Here is a 20,818-nt window from a genome sequence, read left to right as displayed (position 1 = left end):
TCTAGTCTGGACTGCAGTTTCATGGCAGTCAGAGGAAAATCATTCCAAAGACTTCATTTGGGGATTTTGGATACTGACCCCCCACCCCCTACCCCCCCAAACCATGCAAGAAGCTCCTCTAGGATCATTGGACCTCATGCAACCAAAATAAGTAAAAATGGTGGCCACCTCCTTTGAAACTAAGCACGGTTCAGAGACAGGATAGGAAAAGGGTAATGGTTCACTGCACAAAAATCTGCTGTGAAAATTCCACATCCTGACGATGAAATAGTGCAATCCTAGTTACACTCTTGTACCAAGTTGGCGCTTTATATTTTGGACTTTTCTCTTGCACTCTTCTTCAGTTTTAAGACCTTGTCCATGAGACCCACTTCTTGTTTGCTAAATCCTGCCCAATATTTTTTTCCTATCATTCACATTTCCATACCAGTTGGCCTGGTAAATGCTTCCCCTTTTCTGTAGGTCACCTGCCCCACCATCACCTCACTTCCATCACAAAACAAGTTCTTAACCCCTCTACAGTTGCAATCTCCCACCTTCCTCTTCTCTCGAGGTTATCGAGTAGGATATTGCCTCCCAAATCTGTATTTACCTTAACTGCAATTAAAAGCCCGAACTGCTCCAATCTCCAATGCGTCTCCTCTCTTTGCACAACATCATTTGAGTCCCTTTACAAGTCTGCAACCAAGAACTTGGGAAACGTGAAAGCAACTTCAGTGACAGTGGGGTGGGCTGGTGGGGTTCATTCACATTGAATTACACCTTTCAGGGCTGCATTTTTTAAAAATGACTTCTCATCCATGACAGAGCACGTCAAATGCCTGTTGCTTAGGCCACATGTAAAAGTTTGGGTCTACTCTGTAAACAAGGTGCGGACCGAAAGAAAGCGCAAATTCAGATGTGCAACGCATCTGGAATTGTTAGAGTGAGAGCAAAGTGCATTTGGAGCGCAGTTGGTTTTAAAATGTTAGCACAAGCCTCGTCCTTTTTAATTCCTCGTGCCTGCTCTGGGTAGCAGATACTGACTTGGAAATGGGTGCCCACATGTGTGTGTTAAAGCAGCTAGATCTTCCCTGAGTGTAGCAGCCCTTCCCCAGCCTGCAGCCCTGGTATAATTTAACGCCAACGTGGACGGCTGTATCTGGTGTCTGCGGGCTGCAGGCAGCCTGCAGCGCTGACCCTGCTCATACCCACCGCCTCCGCATGCAACTCCGGGGAGATCCGATCCGTCAGCTTGATCGCTCCCGTCAGCATGAAGAACAGCCCCAACAAGACGCGAATAACCACGAACACAAGCGCCATGCTCGCCGGTTCACCCGAATTAAACTGGCAGCAAAGGGCGCAACTGGCTCCTTAAAGGGACACACACACTCCTCATCAGCAACCAAACACTGGCTCAGTGCCATCCACTCGTCTCACTTTCTTCCGCTCATTTACCCGTTTACAACAAAAAATGCCTTTGTATGGTCACTAAAGCAGTCTGCTTCTGTACAGGAGCCTATGAAGAAACTAAGATTGCAATAAAAACGGAAATAACTGCTGGAAACCAGAAACAGGAATTACTGGAAAGGCTCAGCAGGTCTGGCAACATCAGTGAACAGAAATCAAAGTTAACATTTCGGGTTCAGTGGCCCTTCCTCAGAATAAACTCTCTAAATAAACATTGGAGTTTGACTCTATTGGCCAGCTACAAACCGCAGATATTTCTTACATATGCAAGACTATATTTACATGTATTTGAGGCACGAGGAGGGTCCGAAAACTGAGTGGGTCCCCAAATAACTTGGGCAGACAGACCTCAAGACAGTGGCTGCTTCCCAAAGCCCCTTGGTGGCAGCCGCCCCAGGCTTCAGTGCGTCCCCCAGCCGGTACTCCTGGACCGTGGAATGTGCCAGTCTGCAACTCAGTTAACTCCTTGCTCTGGAAATCCAAGAAGTTTCCGACAGACCAAAGAGCATCTTTCACAGAGTTGATGGTCCTTTAAGCTCAGTCAATGTTTGTCTCAGTGTGTGTCTTGGGCTATAGCGTGTGGGGAAAGAGTTCTACTGTTAGTGTCCAGGGAATATCACAGTCCCTGATTTACTCTAACTATCAACTCCAGCCTTTACACAGATGACAATGAAAGGCTCGCTTGGTCTGTAGCTCCTTGTTTTTTGTACTCTGTTATGGACTGTTCAGTTTTATTAGTGTGCTATGCAAAATATTAATTTGTAATATTGACTGGACTGGTACTTCAAAAGAACATTTTGCAAAGCAAAAGACACTGCAAAAGCAGCAACAAAGTTGCATTTGTAAGGAACAACTGTTTGGTTGGAGACACCAGGTCTGCAACACTTGGTGAGAGAGGTCACATGATCCAGTTTGTGGTTGGAAATAAGATTGGATTTGAAGGGTCTGAGAGAACTTGCCTCAGGAGCAAAAGCCTTTGACACCCCTATTTCCTCTGAAATCCTGATCAAAAATTTGTAATTAGTAAATCCACTAGAAAATCACATCACTACAAGTGCAAGGTGCTGAAAGCAGAATTCGAAATGTACCCCACTGTCAGTTCACTGCTCCTAACTACATTATAACACTAATGCCATCTGAGCTCAACTGCATCCCTCGATAATCAGAGCACATTCACACTTACTGCACTTCACTAAATGAACAGAGACTAACAACAGATGATGCAATCCCAACCCCTACCCTCTCACATCCTAGATGAAGAGGTATACATTAACTCCTCGGAAAGGACTTAAAGTTAAGGAATGAGAAAAAAAGTCAAAGGGACATGTTCTTTGCAAGTTCTTGGGCCACACATCAACTCTCAGCGAAGTCAATCATCTAAACTTACACGATACACATCTCAGTTCACAACAACCCATTCTAACCTACTCTTAGTATTTTAATGTGTTCAAGCAGGAAAATAAAACAGAGAAAGAAAGCGAACTAGATCCCTCTGCTTCTAATCCTACCAGCACTGATTTACATGTGCCATTACTCAGTCTTTCAACATGGTGCACTAACTCACAAACATTCACTCAAGGGAAATTAAAGAGGAGCCGAAGGGGAATACACTCAGAGCTGTACAGGGTAGGAGAAGCAGTTATGGGTGGAAAATGGGACAGAATGCATTGCTGATGGCAATGTCAACAATCCTTGTTTCAGTGATCAGATCTCGTGGGCCTTGCTTTTAAAAAGATTCTAACACTTCACTGAATACATTTGCAGGTATTGGCAAAGGTTCTCCATATTGTGCAGCAGATGCCAGAGAATCCACTGCCTGCAACCCGAGCATCATAGATCCACAACTGCAAAGTCCTTTAGATCAGGTTCATTTTACTGCATCAGCCATAAAAACATTTAACTTCTGCCTTCAGTGCTCAGATTTCTGCTGTAGAGGGTTTACACCCAGACTGGAAATGGAGGTTTGTTTTGTCATCAATATATTTGCTAACCAACTCTCAAAATTTTTCAGAACTTATTGGTGCCTCTAGGTTTTCTTTCCAATTCATCAGTGTCATGCACTGACACGAAATGCAGTCTGCTGCAGATCCATCTCAGGAGATAATTTGCTTTCCAGTCAGAAATAATTCAATGTAACTAGACAGAAACTACCTTACGTATTCCTATTGCAAAGGTGGCATTTGGATATTGGGTTTAAAGGGTCATGTATAAAAAAAAGCTGAGTGGAAAAGCATAGGGTGCATACACAACATGGACATTGATTGAAATTATAGTTGCTCTGAATTTGTGTCCATGGGAGCACTGACCCCAAACTTGTGATCAGTGGCAAAGAGGAAGCATATGATCTAAAATGACATTCATACTTTTCTCATTGCCTGCAGCAGGAACTAGCTTTTCTATCACCCCATAGGTCCATTGATGGAGTTAATTAGGAAAGTTGACTGGTGATGTGCAATTCAAGCAAGACATGCTTGCTTTGATGTCAGAGTGGCACGGTGGCACAGTGGTTAGCACTGCTGCCTCACAGCGCCAGGGACCTGGATTCAATTCCCGCCTCAGGCGACTGACTGTGTGGAGTTTGCACGTTCTCCTCGTGTCTGTGTGGGTTCCCTCTGGGTGCTCCGGTTTCCTCCCACAGTCCAAAGATGTGCGGGTCAGCTGAATTGGCCATGCTAAATTGCCCGTAGTGTTAGGTAAGGGGTATATGTAGGGGTATGGGTGGGTTGCGCTTCGGCGTGGACTTGTTGGGCCGAAGGGCCTGTTTCCACACTGTAAGTAATCTAATCTAAAAGGTGTAGATGTGTCCTTTAAAGTCTTCCTTACGCTCAATGACAGATAAGAGTTTTAATTATTTTAAATGTTTTCTTTGTTTCGCTTTTAATTCTAGCACCTGGTTCATCTCCGACAGCATTGCGACTCAAGGGCCAGTGTTACGGAAACACAGAAGGGTGAGGCATCTAAACATAACAATGATCATTCTAAATTGAGAACCAATGGCCTTTGTAAGTCTGGGACAGGAACAATAAATGAGTGAGACTTAGTGGGCAATAGAATACAAACTGCAGTTTTAGATGAGCTAAAGTCTAAAGATTATGATGAGAGACCAGCCAAAAGTGAGTTAAAATAGTTGAATTCTGAAAGCAGATCTGGTTGCTCATTTTAGATTTAGTGTGCTTGTGTTTACTGTTAGTCTAACAAAGCAAAGAGGTTAACTTGTGTGTCACCCTGTGCCACTCAAATACAATAACCACTAATATTATAAGTAGCAACCATGCACTTCAGATGATTGATGACAAGAAGTACTTCAATTATGCTGAAACTGAAGAATAAGTCATTCATAATCAATAGCTAATGAAGACTTTTTAAATTAGTTTCTACCAATTACATTTACTGTTATGTTAAAACTATTGTTAGAACAGACTGTGGGAAAGTGTTGAGCAAGGCTCCTCCAGAATCGTATCAATAGTGCTGCCCTTGAATCTCACAACTATAAGGACACTGATGAATAAAAATTGTTCACTTTTAAGATTAAAGAAATACTCTTAAACCTAATTATCTTCAAATTTAAAGCAATGTGCACAGACAGATAAATTTAATCAAATTGACTATTACCACATTATTAGCATAACTTTATTTCAACAATAACTTTTAAAAAGCAAGGGGAGGTTAATTCCAAACTGGATATAAACAGAGGGTTGTGAAAGGAATTACTTTTGAGTATTTCATTAATCCTGTAACAATTTGAATATATTCCTGCCTCAGATTGCATCTAGATTGAGCTCAGCTAATTTACTTTTTGAGATATATTTCTCAAGGCAGATAACCTCTGACTGTGAGTTGCAATCCTGTCAGCATAAAAACTAGTGTTTTTCCTGAATGATAGAAGAGATTTCCTGTTTGTGAGCTGGATTTTGGATATCCATTTTAAATTCCATCTTGTGTTTCTAATAAGCATATCTCATTATATCTGCTCATCTGTTAGTTAAATAGCCCTAGTTCCTAGGTGACTATATCGTTTGATTGATTATACGTAATAAAATGTGATATTGTTCATTAGCACATTAATTTTCGAGTCTTGCCTGATGGTATGTCTCTACTGAATTTGGGCAATCTAAATGAAACAGTTTAAAGGGCCTCATTCCAGACTTCTAATTAGATGAGATAAGCCAAATTGAACTCATCGAAGTTATTTAAAGAGTCTTTCCAACTTTACATCTTGCAGTTAACAATGTTTGACAGATTCAGAAGCTTACATTTCAGCTGTGCTGGCAGTACAGATTATTGTCCATATTCCGCCAACATTCTTACCAAACCAAGAATGACCTGCTAAAATGGTAGGTGTGGCAATGAAAACATTTAAATGGAAATAAACCAAAGATGGGTTTAAAAGATTTCAAATGTTGGGGTTTGACTATTTCTGTCAAGAGTTTTATGCATTGTTGAATGGCCCTTGGTGGGGTGAAAGGATTGTAATTTTGAAACAAATTATGTTTATAGTTTGAATGATGAGGCAGAGGTGGGAACGGAGGTGGGTGATTGTCCAGATGTGAAAGTAAGTAGACAATGTTTTAGAGAGGATGCAGGGTCTAAGCTCAGTTCAGAGCCTAATAGCGTTTTAGGTGGGAGCTGTATGATTTCAACCTAAACACTGTTTGGAAAAAGGAATGCAATCTTTGACAAGGATAAAGGGGTTTTTCTGAGACCACCAAAATTCATGGATGAAACCATCAAAATCTTCAGTGAGTTGAATTCATCCATGATTGGCTATTGGACAAAACAGTCTCTGACAACATGGCAACATTGGAGTGATTGAGTGAGCTATGGAGCGATAAAGCAGGCTGCCTCAGCCGACAGATCTTCTTCATTCCATTCTCTTGATGATACAGGACATAAATGTATAATCAAGAGAATGGAATGGAGAGTAGAATCTTGGAGATGCAGAGAAGGGAAATTATCACTTGAGATGACTTAGCTACAGTTTTAACAAAGCAAGGCATACCAATGATCTGGAGAATATGGAAGATGCATGACAGAAGGATAGTATGACCATTCATGTCAAATCCTGCTGAGGTCAGAGTGATTAAAAAGTACAGGACGTCTTGCCAGAAGGAACATCACACATACCAAAAAATGAGATGTCAACCTTGTGAAATCACATCACAGGACTGCTTGCATGTCAAACAACCAAAGCAGCATGCAATAGAGAGGGCTAAGCAATGCCATAACCAACAGATCACGTCAAAGGTCTGCAGTCCTACCACATCCACTTGAGAATGGGAGTAGACAATCAAACAATAAACTGAAGGATGAAGCTGAATAAATATCCTCATCCTCAACGATGGTGGAGGCCAGGACATCAATGCAAATTACAAGGCTAAAATATTCACATCCATCATCAGGTTAGAACTGCCAAGTGGATGATCCAGCTCAGGCTCATTCTAAGGTCCCAGCATCATGGATGACAGTCTTCAAACAAGTAAATCAACTCTATGCTATATTACGAAATAGCAAAATGCAGTTGCCATTGTAAAAGCTATGGGCCCTGACAAAATTCTGGACATAGTACGTAAGATTTCTGCTCCAGAACCTCTGAGCTCTAAACTAAGCTGTTATACCACACATTCAACACTGGCAACTATACAACAATGTTGAAAATTGCTGTTGTTTCCTGTCCATGACAAGGTCAAACTCCAAACCAGCCAGTTACTGAACCACCAGGGTCTTCTTGACTATCAGTGACATGATGGGAGGATTTGGTAACAGTGCTACAAGTGGCACTTGCTCAGCAATAGCCTGCTCACTGATGTCCAGTCTGAGTTCTGCAGGTCCACCCAGCTCTTGACGTTTTGCAGCTTAGTCCTAACAGTGAGCAAAGAGCTGGACTCCTGGAATGAGGTGGAAGTGGTTGTCTCTTGAAATCAAAATAACATTTGACAGAATATGGAATCATGGAGAAGAGCAAAACTGGAGGTAATGAACATCTCTCCACTGGTTGGAGTCATAGCTAGTACAAAGAAAGATGACTGTGGATCTTGGAGGTCAACCATCTCAATGCTAGGATTCAATCATGAGTTCCTCAGGGTAGTATCTTAGGGCCAACCATCTTCAGCTAATTCATCAATGACCTTCCCTCCATCATAAGGTCAGAAGTAGGGATGTTCTACAATCCTAAGATTCATTGATGACTTCTCAGACACTGAGGCAGTTTGTGTCCATTTGCAGAAAAACCTGGATAACATAAAAGGCTTGGGCTGATAAGTGGTAAGTAACATTTACACAACCTAAGTGGCAGGCAATGACCATCTCCTCGTAAAGTTTAATGGCATTACCATCACTGAAGTCCCCCACTATCAACATGTCTTTGGAGCTATCATTTATCAGAAACTGAACTGGACTTGCCACACAAACACAATAGCTATAAGGGAAAATAAGAAGCTAGAAAATATGGGGTGAGGAATTCACCTTGTGTCACCAATGCCTGATCATTATGTATAAGGCATAAGACAGGGCTGTGATGGAATACTTTTCACTTGCCGAGGTGAGTGCTGCTCCAACAACACTCAAGAAGCTCAACAAGATAAAGCAACCAACATGGCGGCACGGTGGCACAGTGGTTAGCACTGCTGCCTCACAGCGCCTGAGACCCGGGTTCAATTCCCGACTCAGACTGTGTGGAGTTTGCACGTTCTCCCCGTGTCTGCGTGGGTTTCCTCCGGGTGCTCCGGTTTCCTCCCACTGTCCAAAGATGTGCGGGTCAGGTGAATTGGCCATGCTAAATTGCCCGTAGTGTTAGGTAAGGGGTAAATGTAGGGGTATGGGTGGGTTTCGCTTCGGCGGGACGGTGTGGACTTGTTGGGCCGAAGGGCCTGTTTCCACACTGTAAGTCTAATCAAAATGACTGCCAACCGTTTCACCACCGTTCACATTCTGCCTCTTTTCACCACTGATGTGTATATCATTCACAAAATTTACTGCAGTATCTCACCCAGGTTCCTTTGATAGCATCTTCCAAACCCATCATCTGTATCACCGAGAAGGAAAAAAAAGGGCTGATTCATGATCGTATTGAATGGCCTGCTCCTGCGCCTATTTCCCATGCTTTAAACTCAAGATTGTGTGACTCTATCACACGAGAATACCACCACCTGAAACTTTGCCACACAATCTTGACTTAAAGACATAGAAATAGGCACATGAGCAGGCCATTCAATGTGTTCATAGCCTATCATCCAACTTGGTACCCTGTTCCCATCTTTCTCCCCTTATTCTTTGGCTCATTTATCCCTGACAACTATATCTAATTCCATCTTGAAAACATTAAATCTTTTGGCATGAAACGTTTCCTGTGGCATAGAATTCTACAGGCTCACAACTCTCCAGGTGAAAGCATTTTTTTCTTATCTCAGTCCTAAAATACCAACCCCACATCCTTCGATTGCAATCATTTCCAATGTCAGCTGATGTGTCAACCAGAAAGGAAATTTTGGTGGCCAGCAATGTAATATACATAGGGGCCAAAGAATCAGAAGGTGGGTCTCATTGACAAAACGGCTTCAGAGAGGGCATGAAGGAAAATAAGTGAAATGAGAAAAGGTGTAAGATCAGAGCGAGAGAAGGGGAGTTTGGAAAGTTTGGCCTGTTGGATGAGGTAAACTAAGGGAAGCATTAAACACAGATGAGCAGACCTTCTCAATCATAGACACTATGATATTCTTGCTATTGAAGGGAGAATGGAGGGAGCTACGGAAAAGAAGAAAGCAATGTCATTTGCATGAGGTGCTCTCCTATTTATTTTCTCAAGTTGTCATCAATCTTCCCTTTGGTCTTATGGGCAAATGAGCCTAAAAAAAAATCTGAAGTTAGATGAGAGATGCAGGATTGGGATTAGAACTAGAATGTAGTTGCCAGTGAGTTTATTCAAATCAGCATTTTTGTTACTGTCTTTCACACACATGAATACAGGGAGGGAAGATAGTCATTTATCATGTTCACATCATGTACAATTATAAAACACTAAAATAATCATGTGTAATATTAAAGTGCAAACAGTATTAATTTGCAATTATTTTATGCTAATTTTGCAGAGGCATTAAATATTTATTGCAAAATACATTAAAAGAATAATTTTCTAAAACAGCGGACAGAGATTTTAAATGAACACATTAATAAATCAGACAAAGTATTACCTGCTGTCATGTCACAGTCAGTATTTTTGTAACCAAGTATTATATTCTAATGTGAAATGTACCATCATGGTCCAGTGTTTGGCAAACAAAGCAGGTACAAGGTTCAACCAAATACATTCCATTTACCAATCCCGAGTCAATATTTTAGGATCAGTTTCAGAATGTTGTGATGGAAAAGAGGCGAGAGGGAGACACAAAGTTACACCCTCTCATGCTAACACTCAGGACAAAAAAACTTATGGTACAAATCAAGCATATTCCTGTAAAGATAAAAAGTGGCATCTTTCAAAGCTTGAACTCCTTTGATTGCAATGCAAACACAGTAATGGTGAAAATAAAAACAGATAAAAAATTTATGACAAATGCTCAGTATAAAACCACACAAACAGAAGCTGAAAAGGCATGCAGGAATAACAAAGAGGAAACATAAGAGGAGCTGAATAGGTTACATAAAAGTAAATACTAAAAACATTTGATTAGGGCAATTATTTTTACATAAATAACACTTACTTCAGTATAGGGAATGTAGTGTTCAAGTTTGTGAATGATACTAACATTTAGCAACATAAAAGTCTTACCATCCGTGGGGGTTTCATTCCTTGAAAACCACAAACTTAACTTCACAAAAGGCAAAAATATGCATACATAGAGCATGACATATCCACAGTATGTACTTTCTACTCAAGGAAATAACTTGTCTTTCATCTGTTTCTTTAAACCCATAGATAAGTGAAAATTTGAACTGTAATGGACAGAATGGTGTACAGCAAGTTTTGCACTGTTAAGCAAATTTGTAAAAGGTGGAGGTGCAAATGGCAGAACTTTACTGTAGTAAATAGTGATTAATAATAGTAACAGACAGTAGGATAACATTGACTGGTCAAATGAACAGACACATGGTAGATGCAATTTATTGTAAAAATACATCCAGTGATGTACTTTGGAAGAAACAACATGAAGATGCAATGTAATGGAAATGGTACTAACTTGACAGCATGCAAAAGCAGAGGAACCTGGGATGCACATTCACAAATTATTGAAGGTGGCAAGGAATTTTGATAGGCCCTTAAGAAACTGCATCTGAAACTTGGGCTTTGTAAGCAGAAACACCAAACATAAAATCAAGAAAGCCATGTTATATCTGGACAAATCACTAGTTAAGCGTAAGCTTGAGTATTGTCTACAAATTTGGGCACTACAAGTTAGGAAGAATGCCAAGGCCATTGAGACAGTAGAAGACATTTGGCAGGATGATAGCAAGAATGAGGGACTTCAACTCCATGAAGATACTGGAGAAGCTGAGTTTGTTCTCCTGAGACCAGAGATTACTGGAGACCTAATAAATGTATTTAAAGCATGATTAGGGTTTGATGTCGCAATTAGATAGAAACATTCCTCTGACAATTGTGTCAGTGACTGAAGGCCATGGACTTAAAATAATTGACAAAAGAACTAAAAGAGAAAGGATTTCAAGCAAACAAATATTACGATCTGAAACACACTATTCAATAAGTATTGAAATCAGATTCAAGAACTTTCAAAAGGCAATTGAACATGCAAATCTTTTCTCTTCAAGCACAAGATTATAGAAGAAAACAAAACTGGCATCTGAGCCTATCTTTGACAGCTCTTTCAAAGAACACCTGCAAGATAGCCCAATGGTATACGACAGTACCATAAGGGTCTATGTTTTAACCAGCAGCAGTTACACTATATCCTCCGTGAATTGGCTATTACAAAGGACAGTGACATCACTTTCTGTGCACCACACTCCAATCCCTAATCATTTCAGTTCATTTGCTTTAACGTGCATGTTTCCATGGGAACTACATTATGTTCTTTGAGACTAGCCCTGGATCTCTCACCATCTGCTGGAGAATATATTAGGGCTCTCCTCACACACAAACGAATGCATCTTGCAGCAATTCAAAACCAATTTTCAGAGATGGCAACTGCTTTCGCTTGTTTCTGAAGAAACACTCAGTTCAGCTGAAGACAGCAAACCATTGATAAAGTGCAGAATCACACTGGTGCATAAAAAATTCTTTCTTTTATTCTTAAAGCCTTAAAGTGCAGACAATTAATACAGCCACAAAACTATATGCCACATTTTACTCAGCCATCCTTTTACTTCTTTTCAAAGAATAAGATTATTAAAGCGAGATATTTCATGATTTTATTTTTTAAAAAAGGAAAAGACAGGAACCAACTATTTTGCTCTTGACTACATTTGCTAATTAAACCTTTCGCTCTGATTTTCAGCTTTACCTCTGTAATATTAAAGAGGTTCACTCCAGAGCTTCAAGTTTCAGCAATGCATAATGAGGTAAACGGAGCAGTAAAGTCAAAATGCAATCAATTCTTAATCTGTGTTGAGTTCGGCTGCCAGCAGACTATGCAGCTTGAAGCTGGGGTGGAGATTATGATTCGCTTCCATCATTAAGACTGGTAACCTTGTCAATAGAAAACAAAATATCCGTCTGTTTCCTCCTCCTGAATGTCTTCCATTCGGTCCTGAAAAACATACATATTTTCACCTTTAATGAAGCAAGATCTTCCTTAGCTATGCTGGTGTTCACAGCCAACCATGCTATCAATGTACAATCAGCTTATTTGCTGGCATTTATTTGAGCAACCAGAGAGTTACTGTGCAATCGTACTTCAGACAAACCACCAGCTGCCAGAGTGTGGGTGAGTATACTAAAGGAATGCTCCAACTTTGTGAATACAAATACTGAAAATTGGAACAAAAAATCAGTATGGCAATACAACTCCACAAAACTTCAAGTGATTCGTGAGATGAACTGGTATTACCTTTTTCAATAAAATGACAATACTTTTTAAGACAGAGTTTAATGCCACACGGTTCATAACAAGCCAAAGATAGATGGAATACGTCTAAAAATTGAGAAATAGTGCTTTTATTAAATAAGACATCAAGAGACTCAAGGATATTTTAGAACAAAAGGGGATACTTCTTGCTCCTTCAAAATGCCAAAATTAACTGAACATGGCCTTCATAGTAATTGCAAACCTATAACTAACATCAGCAGGATTAAACTGCAGGATAAGGGTGGTGCTAATGGTGTTAGAGGGAAGCACAGTTCCTTTTCCATACCACAAATAAGTATTTGAAAATGTCATCAGAAGGTCAGGACTGACTGATCAACATCAGCTCCTGATCTGGTGATACCTCAATCTTAAAATCCCTCCTTAGCACCAATCCGTTTTATCTCTGTAACCTCCTCCAATTCTACAACTTTTCAAGATCTCTGCACTCTTTACATTCGCCTGGTATTTTTCACAGCACCTTTGTTGGCCAAGCCAATACATGCTGAAGCCCTAAGTTCTGTAATTCCCTCCAGAAAACACTTAACCTCTTAACTGCCCTCTTCTCCTTTATGATGCTCCTTAAAAATGCCCTCTTCAACTAAACTTCTGGCCAATTCCCCCACTCATTGTTTGTGGTTTGTGTCAAATTCTAACCAATAGTGTTTTCCTGGAGTACCTCAAGATGTTTTACTGTGTTAAAGGTGCACTGGGATGCAAATTGTTGACATTCTAACTTCAGCAGAAATCACTTTCACATGAGGAGCTGTAACTTGATGGGAAGGAGAGATTTTAAGATTGAGGTATCACCAGAGCAGGAGCTAATGTTGATCAGCCAGTCCTGACCTTCTGATAACATTTCAAACTGCACTGCAATCTCTGCTCTGCACCAGCTAAATTGTTGGGCAGGGAGAGTAGAAGAGTCTGTACATGATTCCAGCAGTCGCCTTGCAGCGACTTAACATTGGAGCAACTTGAATTGCTTCAAGATAATTCTCATACACCACTCTTGGGAGAAGTGTAATGAAAACGCCTCATATGAGACATAGATGCAGTAGGCCATTCAGCAAAAAAGCCTGTTCTGTGATATAATAAGATCTTGATTGACTTGATTGTGGTTTCAGTTCTACTTTCCTGCCTACCCACTTTACCTTTGACCCCTTTGTAGATCAAAATCACAGCAAAACCTTGAATATAGTCAATAATTCAACATCTACTGTTTTTTGTGGAAAAGAATACCAAGGACAAATATGAACCTAAGATATAGCAGCAGAATTAGGCCCATTGAGTCTGCTCTGCCATTCGATCATGGCTAATACGTTTCTCAACCCCAGATCTCTTGCCTTTTCCTCATAAACCTTGAACGCCTCACTAGTCAAGAGCCCATCTATCTCTGGCTTAAACATACTTAATGACAGAAGGCCTCCACAAACCTCGTGGCAATGAGTTCCACAGATTCATCGCCTTCTGGATGAAGAAAATCTGCCTCATCGCAGTTCTAAAGTGTTGTCTATTCACTGAGGCTGTGCCATTGGGACCTAGTCTCTCCTACTCGTGGAAACATCTTCTCCATGTCCATTCTATCCAGGCTTCTTCATCAGATTCCCCTTCATTCTTCTAAACTCCATTAAGTACAGACCCAGAGTCCTCAACCATTCCTCATATGACAAACCCTTCATCCCTGGGATCATTCTGGACCCTCTGGACCTCCCCCAACTCCAGCAGATCCTTCCTGAGATATGGGGCCCAAAATTGCTCACAACATTCCAAATATGGTCTACCAGAGCTTTATACAGCCTCAGCAGTACATCCCTGTTCTTGTATTTTTGTCCTCTTGAAAAGAATACCAGCATCACGTTTCCCTTCCTAACTGCCAAATGAACCTGCATGTTAACCTTAAGAGAATCGTGAACTAAGATTCCTAAATCCCTTGGTGCTTCAGCTTTCCAAAGCCTTTCCTATGTATAAAAGTATTTGAAAATGATCTTAGAAAATTATTGTTGAATAAAGAAATTCCCCTTCATCTCTTAGATAGCATCACACCACCAGCTTCTCAAGGATATCTAGGTTTTGACAGTAAATGGTGGTTTCAGTCAGCTGTATCCACATCTCATGAGTGAATAAAACAAAACTGTACCACCTAGTTATAGATTCCTCCATAATGGGAACATGCTCAACATCCACCTCACGGAATCTTGTATCTTTCAATAAGATCATCTCTCATTCTTCTGAAGTCCAATGAATATAGGTTCAAACTTTGCTCATACAATACTTTCCTCCCAGGAAACAACCCGAGTGAACTTCCTCTGAATTGCACTTCACAGGCATACTGACAGCATAACATCTAGACACAGGGGAGATAGGAGATCTGATGGCAAAGAGCTTGGTCAAAAAGGTGAAGAGAGGGCATTCCAGAGCTGGGTTCCTGGTAACCGATGCGCAGCTGGAGAAATTAGAACAGCAAATTGATCAACCGTTCACAAAAGATTATTATAAGGAACCATTGGAGCAACTCTCCTCCTGCCAATTCTACCATCAAAAGACATATGTGAATTATTGGACATCTCAAGAGTTTTCTACAAGCCAAGCAACACTTGCATCACCATTCCTTTATCGAGTTAATATCCTCCCCATCTGAAACCACTGGGATAATAATATTAAGATGAGCAGCTGCTGCAGTCAGCATGATCTTTATGGATTTCAGTCAGGGGTGCGACAAGATTCCCCATGGGAGACTGATTAGCAAGGTTAGATCTCATGGAATACAGGGAGTACTAGCCATTTGGATACAGACCTAGCTCAAAGGTAGAAGACAGAGGGTGGTGGTGGTGGAGGGCTATTTTTCAGACTGGAGGCCTGTGATCAGTGGAGTGCCACAAGGATTGGTGCAGGGTCCACTACTTTTCATCACATATATAAATGATTTGGATGTGAGCATAAGAGGTACAGTTAGTAAGTTTGCAGGTGACACCAAAATTGGAGGTGTAGTGAGCAGCAAAGAAAGCTACCTCAGATTACAATAGGATCTTGATCAGATGAGCCAATGGACTGAGAAGTGGCAGATGGAGTTTAATTTAGATAAATGCGAAGTGCTGCATTTTGGGAAAGCAAATCTTAGCAGGACTTATACACTTAATGGTAAGGTGCTAGGGAGTGTTGCTGAACAAAGACCTTGGAGTGCAGGTTCATAGCTCCCTGAAAGTGGAGTTGCAGGTAGATAGGATAGTGAAGGCGGCATTTGGTATGCTTTCCTTTATTGGTCAGAGTATTGAGTACAGGAGTTGGTAGCTGATGTCATGGCTGTACAGGACATTGGTTAGGCCACTGTTGAAATATTACATGCAATTCTGGTATCCTTCCTGTCAGAAAGATGTTGTGATTTACAACGATGTTGCCAGGGAGGTGGGACTTGAGCTATAGGGAGAGGTTGAATAGGCTAGGGCTGTTTTCCCTGAAACATCAGAGGCTAAGGATTGACCTTATAAAGGGTTATAAAATCATGAAGGGGTAGGATAAATAGACAAAGTCCCTTCCTTGGGGTGGGGTGGGGTAAGTCCAGAACTAGAGGGCATAGATTTAGGGTAAGTTCAGAAGAATCAGCAGCTTCAGTGCAATGAGAGAAAAGGGAGAGTAAAAAATACAGTCTATGATCCTTCGCGCATGTGGAATGTTATCACCAACCAATGATTCCATGATCATCTTTCCATACAGCAATGGAGTATTCAAAAGTTTCATTTTGCAAGCTGGATTAGCCAAAATAGAAAGATGCAGCCTAAGTATAACAGTTTTTACCAGAATCAAGCATCTGTACAATACCAGATCAGAGATGTGTATAGACTTCTGTTCAATTTTTCTGCAAATTCTGACAATTGTGGAACAAACTTGGCTTGTGTCATGCTCCCATTTCAATTCTATAAAATACATGACTGAGCAGAGCACAAAATGCTCATAGCAACTACCTCAGTGTAATTAGGCAATATGCCATGAGTTTTGGTACATGTTTAAATTGCCTTTTCAATATTTGACAAAACTCATCATATAAATAATGAATTGCTGTTCAACAGTGTGGAAACTAATACAGGCATAAAGATTTCAAATTACACATGTGCCAGTATTATTAACTATTCCCAGTGGGACATGCATCAATTTCCCCAAGAGAAACAGAATTTTCAGATTATCTCATTGAAAGGGTAGCTAGGATGTTCTTAAAGTAAGAAATCTGTAGTTTGTTGAATAAATTATTGCAGAAGCCAGAGGTTTGCAAAGATAAAAAGCATGTCTGAAAATATGAAACTTTGGAAGTTCCTAAAAAAGTGCAGACCGAAACAATAACCATTTTCTTTCTAGATATTTTCCAACCTGCTTACTTCCAACCTGATCTAATTCTACTTCATCTCAAATTAACTTAAAAAAAACATGCAGCACCTAATTTTCAACATCCTTGTGCCTTTTGCTTTTTAATAAAAACAATTAAAATCGAAGTGCAGTGGTGGTTTCCCAGCTTTGGGCTAGAAGGATCAAGTCCCGCTATTCCAGAGATGGATCATGACTGAACAAGATTTGATAAAAAGAAAATGGAATTCAGCACCCAAGCCTGAAACTGGCACAAGGCCCCTTATTTGCATGTGGATAGATTCGAGCTCACTCTAGAAGAACTAATTGCATTCAAGATGGAAATACAGAGGTTACAAAAGTATTTTGTAAAACAATGGATCGGCCAGACTAAAGTGCCACATTTCTCATTGTTCACATTATAATGAGAAATGGAGATGTAGCATTCTCTTCCATTTGTGTTGGATGCAACACATTAGGTATGATTAAAATGGACCAAGTCAGTCAGAAGGATTAATTCTGAGAAAATACTGTCTCTCCTTGGATATACAGTCTGTTGTGGAGTTCAGCCTGTTTAGCGATCAGCACAGCTTATGGCAATGCAAAATCTTCTTTAGACTTTTTTTAAAAACTGACACTGACAGTACTTCATCCAGTAACCCTACTGCAACATGATCATGTTTCCACATTGGCAATTATTCACAAAGCAGAATTAATTGCTAACAAAGGGGTCAATGGCATCCACTAACTTGTTTTTTAATTTGTTCATTGGACATTTTGCAATGCGCTGATGGGTAAATAAATGCTGGCCTAGGCTGCAATGCCAGAGGGAATGATGAACACTCAATCCAAAGATGCGCATGCTAGATGGATTGGCTATGCTAAATCACTCCAAAATATCCAGGATGCTCTTCCTAAAATTGGTGCAGACCTGATTTGCTAAATGGCCTCTATCATCACTCTAGGGATTCTATGATTCTCAAACACCCAGCGTCGCTCGGAAGGAAAATCCACCATTTTGACTGAGTGATGGCAAGGAACAATTACATAGCCTGAAGTGAGGATTGCATATTTGACAGGTAAATTTGCAAATAGTGCTTTCCAACCATTTGCTGTCCTGGTCCTGGTCCTTCTAGGTAGTACAGGACACTGATTTGGAGGGTACTGTTGAAGCAGATGACTTAATTGCACCTTCAAGGTGATACACACTGCAGCTATTGGGCACTGAAGGAAATGAACACTGAAGACAGTAGATGGGGTGCGAAACAAGCAAGCAACTTTTATCCTGGATGGTATCAAGCTTCTTAAGTGCTGTTGCAGCTCCACCCACATAGACAAGAGTCAGGTGTCCAGCATAGAAACAGACCCTTCGGTCCAACGCATCCAGCTATCCCAACCCAATCTAGTCCCACCTGCCAGCACCGGGCCCATATGCCTCCAAATTGTTTCTATTCATATACCCATGCAGATGCCTTTTAAACGTTGCAATTGTACTAGTCTCCACCACTTCCTCTGGCAGCTCATTCCATACACATCACCACATACTGTGGTAAAGTTGCTCCTTAGGTCTCTTTTATATCTTTCCCCTCTCACCCTAAACCTATGCCCTCAGGTTCCAGACTCCGCCACCACCAGGGCAAAGACTTTGTCTTATTTATCCTATCCCTGCCCCTTTTCATTTTCTAAACCTCTATACGGTCACCCTTCAGCCTCAGACACTCCAGGGAAATCAGCTCCAGCCTGTTCAGCCTCTCCCTGTACCTCAAATCCTTCAACCCTAGCAACATAATTGTAAATCTTTTCTGAACCCTTTCAAGTTTCACAACATCTTTGATAGGAAGGAGACCAGAATTGCGCACACTATTCCAACAGTAGTCTAAATCATGTCCTGTACAACCACATGACCTAATGCCTGTACTCAATACTCTTGATCGATAAAGGAAAGCATGCCAAATGCCATCTACCTGCGATGCCACTTTCAAGAAGCTATGAACCTGCACTCCAAGGTCTTTGTTCAGCAACACTCCCTAGAACCTTACCATTAAATGTACAAGTCCTGCTAAAGATTTGCTTTCCCAAAATGCACATTTACCTAAATTAAACTCCATCTACCACCTCTCAGCCCATTGGCCCATCTCAAGATCCTGTTGTAATCTGAGAGAACCTACTTCGCTGTCCACTACACCTCCAATTTTGGTGTCATCTGCAAACTTGCCAACTATACCTCTTATGCTGACATCCAAATCATCTATGTAAATGATAAAAAAAAGGACCCAACACCGATCCTTGTGGCACTCCACTGGTCACAGGCCTCCAGTCTGAAAAACAACCCTCCACCACCACCGTCTGTGTTTGAGCCAGTTCTGTATCCAAATGGTTAGTTCTCCCTGTATTCCCTGAGAGCTAACCTTACTAACCAGTCTCCCATGGAGAATCTTGTCAAATGCCTTACTTAAGTTCATCTCGATCACATATACTGCTCTGCCCTTGTTTGAAAGATGTGATTTCCCACACACAAAGCCATGTTGACTATCCCTAATCAGTCCTTGCCTTTCCAAATACATGTACATCTGGTCCCTTAGAATTCCCTTCAATAACTTACCCACCACTGACATCAGGCTCACTGGTCTATAGTTCCCCAGCTGGTCCTTACCACCTTTCTTAAATAGTGGCACATTAACCAACCCCCATTTTACAAGACGACACCATCTATTTCACTATATTCTGTATCTTCCACATCCTTTTCCACAGTAACTACTGATGCAAAATACATTATTTCCCTGATCTCCTGTGGCTCCACACAAAGGCCACCTTGCTGAACTTTGAAGGACCATATTCTCTCCCCAGTTACCCTTTTGTCCTTGATGTACTTGTAAAAACCCTTTGGATTCTCGACTGACAAAGCTGTGTCCCCTTTTGGCCCTCCCAATTTCTCCTCTGCCTTTATATTCCTAAGGATTCATTCAATCGGTCTATACCAGACATATGCTTCCTGACTTGTGCTTTTATGATAGGACAAGCAATAAGAGGAGTTACTCAGGATGGAATTCCTAGCCTCTTACCTACACATAGTTCTTCAGCTTCTGAACAATTGTAATCCCTAGTATGTTAAGTGAGGATTCAGTAATTGCAATTCTATTGAATTGCAAGGGGAGGTGGTTATTGCTTGGCATTGTAAGGCTTGAATAAAAAAAAACAAAAAAACCATCAGCTTAGCATGGCAATTGCCTAGGTCTTGTTACAATTGATAAGGAAGTCTGAGAATATGCAAGTAGTGCTAAATGCTAAACACAACTGAGTAAATTTAGTGGTCTCTGGGAAAGATCTGCAAGAAACCTATACATTTTCCACCTGTAGAATGATAGGTAAACTTCATATACACATGGAGACAACAGATAAAGGTGGCTGCCTAACCTGGTTTAACTTAGCAGAAAGCCATCTTTTACAAACTGTTTGGTCCTCCTAGGAACATAAGCAAATATTTTCAACTCAGAAGAGCTCTTACACCGAAGTTTGGGCATACTAGAGTGGGTTCAAGCATATACTATTAAAGTCTGTCAAAGATGACAGTTGGGATAAGGGGTCATTATCAGAAATGGCAACCTGCATTCTGTGAAGTGCTACAAGGATCAGTGCTAGCATAATTTGTGACTATTAGTAACAGGTGCCAAATGAATGCACTATTGCCAAGTTTGCAGGTAACAAAAAAATAGATGGGGATGCAAGTAGCAAGAACAACAGCCAAGAGATAAAGGCTGGTTAAGTGTTGACAAGATCTCAGCAAATAGCATGTGGAAAAACAAGTTTATGTAGATTGACAAAAACAGCAAAATATCATTTAAACAGTAAATTCTGCAGAAAATGAGAAAAAGGGACTTGGGAGTTTTTTTGTATGAGTAACATCCTCGTTTCTAGGTTAATAATGAAAGCAAGATGGAAAAAAAAAGGCCAACAAATATTGAAATATTAATGGACAGCTTGCTAAAACTATACAAGGAACTTCTCAGACCACAACTTAAATA

General features: G+C 40.7%; 1 protein-coding gene across 1 annotated transcript in view; it reads right to left on the bottom strand.

Moving 5' to 3' along the window:
- LOC132830098 (transmembrane protein 35B-like) overlaps positions 1 to 1,302 on the bottom strand; it is a 61,407-nt gene extending 60,105 nt beyond the window's left edge. Inside the window, exon 1 of the mRNA XM_060847569.1 lies at positions 1,195 to 1,302. Within this exon, the coding sequence (XP_060703552.1) occupies positions 1,195 to 1,302 (108 nt within the window). The remainder of the gene's footprint in view (positions 1 to 1,194) is intronic.
- Positions 1,303 to 20,818: the final 19,516 nt, after the last annotated feature.

Source organism: Hemiscyllium ocellatum, chromosome 30 (assembly GCF_020745735.1).
Source record: "Hemiscyllium ocellatum isolate sHemOce1 chromosome 30, sHemOce1.pat.X.cur, whole genome shotgun sequence".
NCBI classification, from domain to species: Eukaryota; Metazoa; Chordata; class Chondrichthyes; order Orectolobiformes; family Hemiscylliidae; genus Hemiscyllium; species Hemiscyllium ocellatum.
Note: the sequence above shows the minus strand (reverse complement) of the source record. Positions and strands in the feature narration are given on the sequence as shown.